This window comes from Salvelinus fontinalis, chromosome 31 (genome assembly GCF_029448725.1).
Source record: "Salvelinus fontinalis isolate EN_2023a chromosome 31, ASM2944872v1, whole genome shotgun sequence".
Taxonomy (NCBI): domain Eukaryota; kingdom Metazoa; phylum Chordata; class Actinopteri; order Salmoniformes; family Salmonidae; genus Salvelinus; species Salvelinus fontinalis.
In genome coordinates this window covers 11,496,031-11,511,118 of record NC_074695.1, presented here as the reverse complement: position 1 = coordinate 11,511,118, position 15,088 = coordinate 11,496,031, and the positions used below count along the sequence as shown (strand labels likewise).

The 15,088-nt window shown below is 51.3% G+C and overlaps 1 protein-coding gene across 1 annotated transcript in view; it reads left to right on the top strand.

Annotated features, from left to right (window-relative positions):
- Positions 1 to 15,088, top strand: part of LOC129829554 (laminin subunit alpha-5-like) — a 279,352-nt gene that overhangs the window by 222,314 nt on the left and 41,950 nt on the right. The window contains exons 56-58 of the mRNA XM_055891310.1: positions 10,567 to 10,749; positions 11,919 to 12,061; positions 13,587 to 13,766. Coding sequence (XP_055747285.1) covers positions 10,567 to 10,749; positions 11,919 to 12,061; positions 13,587 to 13,766 — 506 coding nt within the window. The remainder of the gene's footprint in view (positions 1 to 10,566; positions 10,750 to 11,918; positions 12,062 to 13,586; positions 13,767 to 15,088) is intronic.

Here is a 15,088-nt window from a genome sequence, read left to right as displayed (position 1 = left end):
GATCCTGACCCTAGCTCACACCTAACCCTGATCCTGACCCTAGCTCACACCTGATCCTGAACCTAGCTCACACCTGATCCTGACCCTGACCCTAGCTCACACCTAACCCTGATCCTGACCCTAGCTCACACCTGACCCTGACCCTAGCTCACACCTAACCCTGACCCTGACCCTAGCTCACACCTAACCCTGACCCTAGCTCACACCTAACCCTGACCCTGACCCTAGCTCACACCTAACCCTGACCCTAGCTCACACCTAACCCTGACCCTGACCCTAGCTCACACCTAACCCTCATTCTGACCCTAGCTCACACCTAACCCTGACCCTGACCCTAGCTCACACCTAACCCTGACCCTAGCTCACACCTAACCCTGACCCTAGCTCACACCTAACCCTGACCCTGACGCTAGCTCACACCTAACCCTGTGACCCTAGCTCACACCTAACCCTGATCCTGACTCTAGCTCACACCTGACCCTCATCCTGACCCTAGCTCACACCTTACCCTGATCCTGACTCTAGCTCACACCTAACCCTGACCCTAGCTCACACCTAACCCTGATCCTGACTCTAGCTCACACCTAACCCTGACCCTAGCTCACACCTAACCCTGATCCTGACTCTAGCTCACACCTGATCCTGACCCTAGCTCACACCTAAGCCTGATCCTGACCCTAGCTCACACCTAACCCTGATCCTGACCCTAGCTCACACCTAACCCTGATCCTGACCCTAGCTCACACCTAACCCTGATCCTGACTCTAGCTCACACCTAACCCTGATCCTGACTCTAGCTCACACCTAACCCTGATCCTGACTCTAGCTCACACCTAACCCTGATCCTGACTCTAGCTCACACCTAACCCTGATCCTGACTCTAGCTCACACCTAACCCTAACCCTGACCCTAGCTCACACCTAACCCTGATCCTGACCCTAGCTCACACCTAACCCTGACTCTAGCTCAAACCTAACCCTGATCCTGACCCTAGCTCACACCTAACCCTGACCCTGACCCTAGCTCACACCTAACCCTGACCCTAGCTCACACCTAACCCTCATCCTGACCCTAGCTCACACCTAACCCTGACGCTAGCTCACACCTAACCCTGACCCTGACCCTAGCTCATACCTAACCCTGTTCCTGACCCTAGCTCACACCTAACCCTGATCCTGACCCTAGCCCACACCTAACCCTGACTCTAGCTCGAACCTAACCCTGACCCTGACTCTAGCTCACACCTAACCCTGACCCTAGCTCACACCTAACCCAGACCCTGACCCTAGCTCACACCTAACCCAGACCCTAGCTCACACCTAACCCTGATCCTAGGTCACACCTAACCCTGATCCTGACCCTAGCTCACACCTAACCCTGATCCTGACCCTAGCTCACACCTAACCCTGATCCTGACCCTAGCTCACACCTAACCCTGATCCTGACCCTAGCTCACACCTAACCCTGATCCTTACCCTAGCTCACACCTAACCCTGATCCTGACCTTAGCTCACACCTAACCCTGATCCTGACCCTAGCTCACACCTAACCCTGACCCTGACCATAGCTCACACCTAACCCTGACCCTGACCCTAGCTCACACCTAACCCTGACCCTAGCTCACACCTAACCCTGACCCTAGCTCACACCTAACCCTGACCCTAGCTCACACCTAACCCAGACCCTAGCTCACACCGAACCCAGACCCTAGCTCACACCTAACCCTGATCCTGACCCTAGCTCACACCTAACCCTGATCCTGACCCTAGCTCACACCTAACCCTGATCCTGACCCTAGCTCACACCTAACCCTGACCCTAGCTCACACCTAACCCTAACCCTGACCCTAGCTCACACCTAACCCTGACCCTGACCCTAGCTCACACCTAACCCTGACCCTGACCCTAGCTCACACCTAACCCTGACCCTAGCTCACACCTAACCCTGACCCTAGCTCACACCTAACCCTGACCCTAGCTCACACCTAACCCTGATCCTGACTCTAGCTCACACCTAACCCTGTTCCTAGCTCACACATTACCCTGATCCTGACCCTAGCTCACACCTAACCCTGACCCTAGTTCACACCTAACCCTGATCCTGACCCTAGCTCACACCTAACCCTGACCCTAGCTCACACCTAACCCTGACTCTAGCTCACACCTAAGCCTGATCCTGACCCTAGCTCACACCTAAGCCTGATCCTGACCCTAGCTCACACCTAACCCTGATCCTGACCCTAGCTCACACCTGATCCTGACCCTAGCTCACACCTAACCCTGATCCTGACTCTAGCTCACACCTAACCCTGATCCTGACTCTAGCTCACACCTAACCCTGATTCTGACTCTAGCTCACACCTAACCCTGATCCTGACTCTAGCTCACACCTAACCCTCATCCTGACCCTAGCTCACACCTAACCCTGACCCTAGCTCACACCTAACCCTAACCCTGACCCTAGCTCACACCTAACCCTGACCCTAGCTCACACCTAACCCAGAACCTAGCTCACACCGAACCCAGACCCTAGCTCACACCTAACCCTGATCCTGACCCTAGCTCACACCTAACCCTGATCCTGACCCTAGCTCACACCTAACCCTGATCCTAGCTCACACCTAACCCTGACCCTAGCTCACACCTAACCCTGACCCTAGCTCACACCTAACCCTGACCCTAGCTCACACCTAACCCTGACCCTAGCTCACACCTAACCCTGATCCTGACCCTAGCTCACACCTAACCCTGATCCTGACTCTAGCTCACACCTAACCCTGTTCCTAGCTCACACCTAACCCTGATCCTGACCCTAGCTCACACCTAACCCTGACCCTAGTTCACACCTAACCCTGATCCTGACCCTAGCTCACACCTAACCCTGACCCTAGCTCACACCTAACCCTGACCCTAGCTCACACCTAACCCTCATTCTGACCCTAGCTCACACCTAACCCTGATCCTGACCCTAGCTCACACCTAACCCTGACCCTAGCTCACACCTAACCCTGATCCTGACTCTAGCTCACATCTGATCCTGACCCTAGCTCACACCTAAGCCTGATCCTGACCCTAGCTCACACCTAAGCCTGATCCTGACCCTAGCTCACACCTAACCCTGATCCTGACCCTAGCTCACACCTAACCCTGATCCTGACCCTAGCTCACACCTAACCCTGATCCTGACCCTAGCTCACACCTAACCCTGATCCTGACTCTAGCTCACACCTAACCCTGATCCTGACTCTAGCTCACACCTAACCCTCATCCTGACCCTAGCTCACACCTAACCCTGACCCTAGCTCACACCTAACCCTAACCCTGACCCTAGCTCACACCTAACCCTGATCCTGACCCTAGCTCACACCTAACCCTGACCCTAGCTCACACCTAACCCTGATCCTGACCCTAGCTCACACCTAACCCTGACCCTGACCCTAGCTCACACCTAACTCTGACCCTAGCTCACACCTAACCCTCATCCTGACCCTAGCTCACACCTAACCCTGACGCTAGCTCACACCTAACCCTGACCCTGACCCTAGCTCAAACCTAACCCTGATCCTGACTCTAGCTCAAACCTAACCCTGATCCTGACCCTAGCTCAAACCTAACCCTGATCCTGACCCTAGCTCACACCTAACCCTGTTCCTAGCTCACACCTAACCCTGATCCTGACCCTAGCTCACACCTAACCCTGACCCTAGTTCACACCTAACCCTGATCCTGACCCTAGCTCACACCTAACCCTGACCCTAGCTCACACCTAACCCTGACCCTAGCTCACACCTAACCCTCATTCTGACCCTAGCTCACACCTAACCCTGATCCTGACCCTAGCTCACACCTAACCATGACCCTAGCTCACACCTAACCCTGATCCTGACTCTAGCTCACACCTGATCCTGACCCTAGCTCACACCTAACCCTGATCCTGACCCTAGCTCACACCTAACCCTGATCCTGACCCTAGCTCACACCTAACCCTGATCCTGACTCTAGCTCACACCTAACCCTGATCCTGACTCTAGCTCACACCTAACCCTGATCCTGACTCTAGCTCACACCTAACCCTCATCCTGACCCTAGCTCACACCTAACCCTGACCCTAGCTCACACCTAACCCTAACCCTGACCCTAGCTCACACCTAACCCTGATCCTGACCCTAGCTCACACCTAACCCTGACCCTAGCTCAAACCTAACCCTGATCCTGACCCTAGCTCACAACTAACCCTGACCCTGACCCTAGCTCACACCTAACCCTGACCCTAGCTCACACCTAACCCTCATCCTGACCCTAGCGCACACCTAACCCTGACGCTAGCTCACACCTAACCCTGACCCTGACCCTAGCTCAAACCTAACCCTGATCCTGACTCTAGCTCAAACCTAACCCTGATCCTGACCCTAGCTCACACCTAACCCTGATCCTGACCCTAGCTCACACCTAACCCTGACTCTAGCTCGAACCTAACCCTGACCCTGACTCTAGCTCACACCTAACCCTGACCCTAGCTCACACCTAACCCAGACCCTGACCCTAGCTCACACCTAACCCAGACCCTAGCTCACACCTAACCCTGATCCTAGGTCACACCTAACCCTGATCCTGACCCTAGCTCACACCTAACCCTGATCCTGACCCTAGCTCACACCTAACCCTGATCCTTACCCTAGCTCACACCTAACCCTGATCCTGACCCTAGCTCACACCTAACCCTGACCCTGACCCTAGCTCACACCTAACCCTAACCCTGATCCTAGCTCACACCTAACCCTGACCCTAGCTCACACCTAACCCTGACCCTAGCTCACACCTAACCCAGACCCTAGCTCACACCGAACCCAGACCCTAGCTCACACCTAACCCTGATCCTGACCCTAGCTCACACCTAACCCTGATCCTGACCGTAGCTCACACCTGATCCTGACCCTAGCTCACACCTAACCCTGACCCTAGCTCACACCTAACCCTGACCCTAGCTCACACCTAACCCTGACCCTGACCCTAGCTCACACCTAACCCTGACCCTAGCTCACACCTAACCCTGACCCTAGCTCACACCTAACCCTGATCCTGACCCTAGCTCACACCTAACCCTGACCCTAGCTCACACCTAACCCTGATCCTGACTCTAGCTCACACCTAACCCTGTTCCTAGCTCACACCTAACCCTGTTCCTAGCTCACACCTAACCCTGATCCTGACCCTAGCTCACACCTAACCCTGACCCTAGCTCACACCTAACCCTGACCCTAGCTCAGACCTAACCCTGATCCTAGCTCACACCTAACCCTGATCCTGACCCTAGCTCACACCTAACCCTGATCCTGACCCTAGCTCACACCTAACCCTGACCCTAGCTCACACCTAACCCTGACCCTAGCTCACACTTAACCCTGACCCTAGCTCACACTTAACACTGACCCTAGCTCACACCTAACCCTGACCTTGACCCTAGCTCACACCTAACCCTCATTCTGACCCTAGTTCACACCTAACCCTGATCCTGACCCTAGCTCACACCTAACCCTGACCCTGACCCTAGCTCACACCTAACCCTGATCCAGACCCTAGCTCACACCTAACCTTGACCCTAGCTCACACCTAACCCTGACCCTGACCCTAGCTCACACCTAACCCTGATCCTGACCCTAGCTCACACCTAACCCTGACCCTAGCTCACACCTAACCCTGAACCTAGCTCACACCTAACCCTGACCCTGACCCTAGCTCACACCTAACCCTGACCCTAGCTCACACCTAACCCTGACCCTAGCTCACACCTAACCCTGACCTTGACCCTAGCTCACACCTAACCCTGACCCTGACCCTAGCTCACACCTAACCCTGACCCTGACCCTAGCTCACACCTAACCCTGACCCTAGCTCACACCTAACCCTCATCCTGACCCTAGCTCACACCTAACCCTGACGCTAGCTCACACCTAACCCTGACCCTGACCCTAGCTCACACCTAACCCTGACCCTAGCTCACACCTAACCCTCATCCTGACCCTAGCTCACACCTAACCCTGACCCTGACCCTAGCTCAAACCTAACCCTGATCCTGACTCTAGCTCAAACCTAACCCTGATCCTGACCCTAGCTCACACCTAACCCTGATCCTGACCCTAGCTCACACCTAACCCTGACTCTAGCTCGAACCTAACCCTGACCCTGACTCTAGCTCACACCTAACCCTGACCCTAGCTCACACCTAACCCAGACCCTGACACTAGCTCACACCTAACCCAGACCCTAGCTCACACCTAACCCTGATCCTAGGTCACACCTAACCCTGATCCTGACCCTAGCTCACACCTAACCCTGATCCTGACCCTAGCTCACACCTAACCCTGATCCTTACCCTAGCTCACACCTAACCCTGATCCTGACCCTAGCTCACACCTAACCCTGACCCTGACCCTAGCTCACACCTAACCCTAACCCTGATCCTAGCTCACACCTAACCCTGACCCTAGCTCACACCTAACCCTGACCCTAGCTCACACCTAACCCAGACCCTAGCTCACACCTAACCCTGATCCTGACCCTAGCTCACACCTAACCCTGATCCTGACCCTAGCTCACACCTAACCCTGATCCTGACCCTAGCTCACACCTAACCCTGACCCTAGCTCACACCTAACCCTGACCCTAGCTCACACCTAACCCTGACCCTAGCTCACACCTAACCCTGACCCTGACCCTAGCTCACACCTAACCCTGACCCTAGCTCACACCTAACCCTGATCCTGACCCTAGCTTACACCTGACCCTAGCTCACACCTAACCCTGATCCTGACTCTAGCTCACACCTAACCCTGTTCCTAGCTCACACCTAACCCTGATCCTGACCCTAGCTCACACCTAACCCTGATCCTGACCCTAGCTCACACCTAACCCTGATCCTGACCCTAGCTCACACCTAACCCTGACCCTAGCTCACACCTAACCCTGACCCTAGCTCACACCTAACCCTGACCCTAGCTCACACCTAACCCTCATTCTGACCCTAGCTCACACCTAACCCTGACCCTAGCTCACACCTAACCCTGACCCTAGCTCACACCTAAACCTGACCCTAGCTCACACTTAACCCTGACCCTAGCTCACACTTAACCCTGACCCTAGCTCACACTTAACCCTGACCCTAGCTCACACCTAACCCTCATTCTGACCCTAGTTCACACCTAACCCTGATCCTGACCCTAGCTCACACCTAACCCTGACCCTGACCCTAGCTCACACCTGACCCTGATCCAGACCCTAGCTCACACCTAACCTTGACCCTAGCTCACACCTAACCCTGACCCTGACCCTAGCTCACACCTAACCCTGATCCTGACCCTAGCTCACACCTAACCCTGACACTAGCTCACACCTAACCCTGACCCTAGCTCACACCTAACCCTGACCCTGACCCTAGCTCACACCTAACCCTGACCCTAGCTCACACCTAACCCTGACCCTAGCTCACACCTAACCCTGACCTTGACCCTAGCTCACACCTAACCCTGACCCTAGCTCACACCTAACCCTGACTCTAGCTCACACCTAACCCTGATCCTGACCCTAGCTCACACCTGACCCTGATCCTGACCCTAGCTCACACCTAACCCTGACCCTAGCTCACACCTAAACCTGATCCTGACCCTAGCTCACACCTAACCCTGACCCTAGCTCTCACCTAACCCTGACCCTAGCTCACACCTAACCCTGACCCTAGCTCACACCTAACCCTGACCCTAGCTCACACCTAACCCTGACCCTAGCTCACACCTAACCCTGACCCTAGCTCACACCTAACCCTGACCCTAGCTCACACCTAACCCTGACCCTAGCTCACACCTAAACCTGACCCTGACCCTAGCTCACACCTAACCCTAACCCTGACCCTAGCTCACACCTAACCCTGACCCTAGCTCACACCTAACCCTGACCCTAGCTCACACCTAACCCTTACCCTAGCTCACACCTAACCCTGACCCTGACCCTAGCTCACACCTAACCCTATCCCTGACCCTAGCTCACACCTAACCCTGATCCTGACCCTAGCTCACACTTAACCCTGACCCTAGCTCACACCTAACCCTGACCCTGACCCTAGCTCACACCTAACCCTGACCCTGACCCTAGCTCACACCTAACCCTAACCCTGACCCTAGCTCACACCTAACCCTGACCCTGACCCTAGCTCACACCTAACCCTGACCCTGACCCTAGCTCACACCTAACCCTGACCCTGACCCTAGCTCACACCTAACCCTGACCCTGACCCTAGCTCACACCTAACCCTGACCCTGACCCTAGCTCACACCTAACCCTGACCCTGACCCTAGCTCACACCTAACCCTGACCCTGACCCTAGCTCACACCTAACCCTGACCCTAGCTCACACCTAACCCTGACCCTAGCTCACACCTAACCCTGACCCTGACCCTAGCTCACACCTAACCCTAACCCTGACCCTAGCTCACACCTAACCCTAACCCTGACCCTAGCTCACACCTAACCCTAACCCTAGCTCACACCTAACCCTGACCCTAGCTCACACCTAACCCTGACCCTGACCCTAGCTCACACCTAACCCTATCCCTGACCCTAGCTCACACCTAACCCTGATCCTGACCCTAGCTCACACCTAACCCTGATCCTGACCCTAGCTCACACTTAACCCTGACCCTAGCTCACACCTAACCCTGACCCTAGCTCACACCTGACCCTGACCCTAGCTCACACCTGACCCTGACCCTGACCCTAGCTCACACCTAACCCTGACCCTAGCTCACACCTAACCCTGATCCTGACCCTAGCTCACACCTAACCCTGACCCTGACCCTAGCTCACACCTAACCCTATCCCTGACCCTAGCTCACACTTAACCCTGACCCTAGCTCACACTTAACCCTGACCCTGACCCTAGCTCACACTTAACCCTGATCCTGACCCTAGCTCACACCTAACCCTGACCCTAGCTCACACCTGATCCTGACCCTAGCTCACACCTAACCCTGACCCTGACTCTAGCTCACACCTAACCCTAACCCTGACCCTAGCTCACACCTAACCCTGATCCTGACCCTAGCTCACACTTAACCCTAACCCTGACCCTAGCTCACACCTAACCCTGATCCTGACCCTAGCTCACACCTAACCCTGATCCTGACCCTAGCTCACACCTAACCCTGACCCTGACCCTAGCTCACACCTAACCCTGACCCTAGCTCACACCTAACCCTGACCCTAGCTCACACCTAACCCTGACCCTAGCTCACACCTAACCCTGACCCTAGCTCACACCTAACCCTGACCCTAGCTCACACCTAACCCTGACCCTAGCTCACACCTAACCCTGACCCTAGCTCACACCTAACCCTGACCCTAGCTCACACCTAACCCTGACTCTAGCTCACACCTAACCCTGACCCTAGCTCACACCTGACCCTGACTCTAGCTCATACCTAACCCTGACCCTAGCTCACATCTAACCCTGACCCTTGCTCACACCTAACCCTGACCCTAGCTCACACCTAACCCTGATCCTGACCCTAGCTCACATCTAACCCTGATCCTGACTCTAGCTCACACCTAACCCTGATCCTGACCCTAGCTCACACCTAACCCTGATCCTGACCCTAGCTCACACCTAACCCTGATCCTGACCCTAGCTCACACCTAACCCTGACCCTAGCTCACACCTAACCCTGACCCTAGCTCACACCTAACCCTGACCCTAGCTCACACCTGACCCTGACTCTAGCTCATACCTAACCCTGACCCTAGCTCACATCTAACCCTGACCCTTGCTCACACCTAACCCTGACCCTAGCTCACATCTAACCCTGACCCTAGCTCACACCTGACCCTGACCCTAGCTCACGCCTAACCCTGACCCTGACCCTAGCTCACACCTAACCCTTATTCTGACCCTAGGTCACATCTAACCCTGACCCTAGCTCACACCTAACCCTGACCCTGACCCTAGCTCACACCTAACCCTGACCCTGACCCTAGCTCACGCCTAACCCTCATTCTGACCCTAGCTCACACCTAACCCTGACCCTAGCTCACGCCTAACCCTCATTCTGACCCTAGCTCACACCTAACCCTGAACCTGACCCTAGCTCACACCTAACCCTGATACTGACCCTAGCTCACACCTAACCCTGACCCTGACCCTAGCTCACACCTAACCCTGATCCTGACCCTAGCTCACACCTAACCCTGATCCTGACCCTAGCTCACACCTGACCCTGACCCTAGCTCACACCTAACCTTGACCCTAGGTCACATCTAACCCGGGTAGAGGACATTCTGACCCTAGGTCACATCTAACCCAGGTAGAGGACATTCTGACCCTAGGTCACATCTAACCCGGGTAGAGGACATTCTGACCCTAGGTCACATCTAACCCGGGTAGAGGACATTCTGACCCTAGGTCACATCTAACCCGGGTAGAGGACATTCTGACCCTAGGTCACATCTAACCCGGGTAGAGCACATTCTGACCCTGACCCTAGACCCCAACCCGCACCTCTATTCTCTCTCCCTTCGCCAGAGGAGACAGCTAGTGACATTGAGGAGGCTAAAGCAGCAGCGGAGGAGGCCAGCAGTACAGCAGCGAGGGTAAAGGACACCCTGGCCCCTATCAAGGAGCAGCTGGACCAATGGCAGCAGCAGTACGGAGACGCCAACACCAACAATGACGTCCACAAGGCCTTCCTGGAGGCCAACACCTCTGGTAGGTCTTCAACCACTAGACACTACTAGATAGTTGATCTGGTAGGTCTTCAACCACTAAACACTACTAGATAGTAGATCTGGTAGGTCTTCAACCACTAGACACTACTAGATAGTAGATCTGGTAGGTCTTCAACCACTAGACACTACTAGATAGTAGATCTGGTAGGTCTTCAACCAGTAGACACTACTACATAGTAGATCTGGTAGGTCTTCAACCACTAGACACTACTAGATAGTAGATCTGGTAGGTCTTCAACCAGTAGACACTACTACATAGTAGATCTGGTAGGTCTTCAACCACTAGACACTACTAGATAGTTGATCTGGTAGGTCTTCAACCACTAGACACTACTAGAGAGTAGATCTGGTAGGTCTTCAACCACTACACACTACTAGATAGTAGATCTGGTAGGTCTTCAACCAGTAGACACTACTAGATAGTAGATCTGGTAGGTCTTCAACCACTACACACTACTAGATAGTAGATCTGGTAGGTCTTCAACCACTACACACTACTAGACAGTTGATCTGGTAGGTCTTAAACCACTACACACTACTAGATGGTACATCTGGTAGGTCTTCAACCACTACACACTACTAGATGGTAGATCTGGTAGGTCTTCAACCACTACACACTACACACTACTAGATAGTAGATCTGGTAGGTCTTTAACCACTAGACACTACTAGGTAGTAGATCTGGTAGGTCCACTACACACTACTAGATGGTAGATCTGGTAGGTCTTCAACCACTACACACTACTAGATGGTAGATCTGGTAGGTCTTCAACCACTACACACTACTAGATGGTAGATCTGGTAGGTCTTCAACCACTACACACTACACACTACTAGATAGTAGATCTGGTAGGTCTTTAACCACTAGACACTACTAGGTAGTAGGTCTGGTAGGTCCACTAGACACTACTAGATAGTTTCATTATACAGAGGCCAGGGACGCTGGCTTGACTTCCATTTTTGAAAATTGCTATTATAGCTGATAATGATTGATTTTTTTATCAAGTGGTGTGTAGAGATTTGTTAAAGTCTGCTATCTTTGCTTCTCTGATCATGCAAAGGACGTGCTCAATGAAGGAACGTTTGCTGAAGTCTGATTTAAATGGGTTTCGACTGACAGAACATTTCTGTCTGTGTGTGTCCCTCCAGTGGGTATGTTGGGCGAGGCCATCCCAATACTGATGAAGAAGCTGGACAAGCTGCAGAACCACTCAGCCCAGATGCCCAACATCTCAGAGAACATCCTCAGGATCAGACAGCTCATCGCTGAAGCTCGCAAGGCAGCCAGCAAGGTATGGTGGCTCACACGGGACAAACATAGCCCAGGCTCGCAATGTGAATACATACTGTTTGCTACCTCTAATTACACTGAACAAAAATATAAACATAACCTATAAAGTGTTGGTCCCATGTTTCATGAGCTGAAATAAAATATCCCAGAAATGTTCCATACGCACAAAAAGCTTATTTCTCTCAGATTTTGTGCACAAATCCATTTGCATCCCTGTTAGTGAGCATTTCTCCTTTGCCAAGATAATCCATCCACCTGACAGGTGTGAAATATAAAGAAGCTGATGAAACAGCATGATCATTACACAGGTGCACCTTGTGCTGGGGGACAATAAAAGGCCCCTCTAAAATGTGCAGATTTGTCACACAACACAATGCCACAGATGTCTCAAGTTTTGAGGGGAGTATGTAATTGGCATGCTGACTGCAAGAATGTCCACCAGAGATATTGCCAGAGAATTTAATGTTAATTTCTCCACCCAGACAGCTGATAAAACTGTGGGTTTGCACAACCGAAGAATTTCTGTAGAAAACGTCTCAGGGAAGCTCATCTGCATGCTCGTCGTCCTCACCAGGGTCTTGACCTGACTGCAGTTTGGCGTCGTAACCGACTTCAGTTGGAAAATGCTCACCTTCAGATGAATCCCGGTTTCAACTGTACTGAGCGGTTTGGGGCGAGTGATTTGCTGATGTCAACGTTGTGAACAGAGTGCCCCATGGTGGCGGGGGGGTTATAGTATGGGCAGGCATAAGCTACAGACAACAAACGCAATTTAATTTTATCAAAGGCAATTTGAATGCACAGAGATACCATGAAGAGATTCTGAGGCCCATTGGCGTGCCGTTTATCCGCCATTATCACCTCATGTTTCAGCATGATAACGCAGAGGCCCCATGTCACAAAGATCTGCACACAATTCCTGGAAGCTAAAAATGTCCCAGTTCTTCCATGGCCTGCGTACTCACCAGACATGTCACCCATTGAGCATGTTTGGGATGCTCTGGATCGACGTGTACGACAGCATGTTCCAGTTCCCACTAATATCCAGCGACTTCGCACAGCCATTGAAGAGGAGTCGGACAACATTCCACAGGCCACAATCAACAGCCTGATCAACTATGTGAAGGAGATGTGTCGCACTGTATGAGGCAAATGGTGGCAACACCAGATACTGACTGGTTTTCTGATCCACGACCCTACCTTTGTTTTAAGGTATCTGTGACCAACAGATGCATATCTGTATTCCCAGTCGTGAAATCCATAGATTAGAGTCTAATTAGTTTATTATTAATTGACTGATTTCCCTATATGAACTGTAGCTCAGTAAAATCTTTGAAATTGTTGCGTTTATTATTGTTCAGTTTAGTTTCGGATAAAATTGTCTATTAAATGTAGTTTTTGTATGAATAAAGTATTAATTTTGGTCAAAACTTATGATATTAAGACATCTATCTACTATGTTTACACGAACGGTTACATCAACATGCATGACGACCAGTTTATTTTACCCCTCTTCTCCCTCTCAGGTGAGCGTACCTGTCAAGTTCAACGGGACATCAGGTGTACAGGTGCGTACCCCCAGTAACCTGGCAGACCTGGCAGCTTACACCTCCCTGAAGTTCTACATCACCCTGCCCGAGGCCTCACGCGCCCGCAGACAGGACCAACCAGACAAACAGTTTGTCTTTTACCTCGGAAACAGGGACGTAAGTATTTTATTATTATTAATATGATTATTATATGTATTACAGTTATTATTACTATTATTATTATAATAAATATTATTATTATTCAACTGTTTTTTTCACACAAATAGACAACACATATCATAATAACATATAAAATAAAATAATCAATACTGTTATTTTACACGTATACTGCGGGACAGAGAATAATTGATGTATTTTGTAAGCATTTCTAAACATTTATAAGCGTTCCTAATTACGTATTTATGAAAGGCTCCCGAAGACTGTTTACCTTTCGACATCTTTATCCATAAACTGTATGTCATTGTTTGAAGAAGGTCATACCAAGGATCATTTTGCTATTTGATTTTGAATTTAAAACCCCTTGAAGTATCAATAAAATATATATATACAAAAATTATTTGATAAACTTTTACTACTATTAGCCCATACAAACGCATTGAATAACAGATTTCAAAATAAATCGAATCAAATTGTATTTGTCACATGCGACGAATAAAACAGGTGTAGTAGACCTTACCGTGAAATGCTTACTTACAAGCCCTTAACCAACAATGCAGTTCAAGAAATATAGTTCATCAATTAATAAAATGTTTGCTAAATAAATTAAAGTAAAACAATTAATAACTATATAACAATAACAAGGCTATATACAGGGGGTACCGGTACCGGGTCAATGTGTGGGGTACAAGTTAGTTGAGGTAATATGTACATGTAGGTAGGGGTAAAGTGACTATGCATAGATAATAAACAGCGAGTTGAAGCGGTGTAAAAACAAAGGGGGGGGTCAATGTAAATAGTCCGGGTGGCCATTTGATTAATTATTCAGCTTTTTGGCTTGGGGGTAGAAGCTGTTAAGGAGCCTTTTGGACCTAGACTTGGCGCTCTGGTACCGCTTGCCGTGCGGTAGTATAGAGAACAGTCTATGACTTGGGCGACTGTAGTCTTTGACAATTGTTTGTGCTTTGTATATAGGTCCTGCCTGGTATATAGATCCTGGATGGCAGGAAGCTTGGCCCCAGTGATGTACTGGGCCATACGCACTACCCTCTGTAGCGCCTTACGGTCAGATGCCGAGCAATTGCCATACCAGGCGGTGATGCAACAAGTCAGGATGCTCTCGATGGTGCAGCTGTAGAACTTTTTGAGGACCAATGCCAAATCTTTTCAGTCTCCTGAGGGAGAAAAGGTGTTGTCGTGCCCTCCTCACGACTGTCTTGGTGTGCTTGGACCATGATAGTTCGTTGGTGATGTGGACACCAAGGAACTTGAAACTCTCGACACGCTCCACTACAGTCCGTTGATGTTAATGGGGGCCTGTT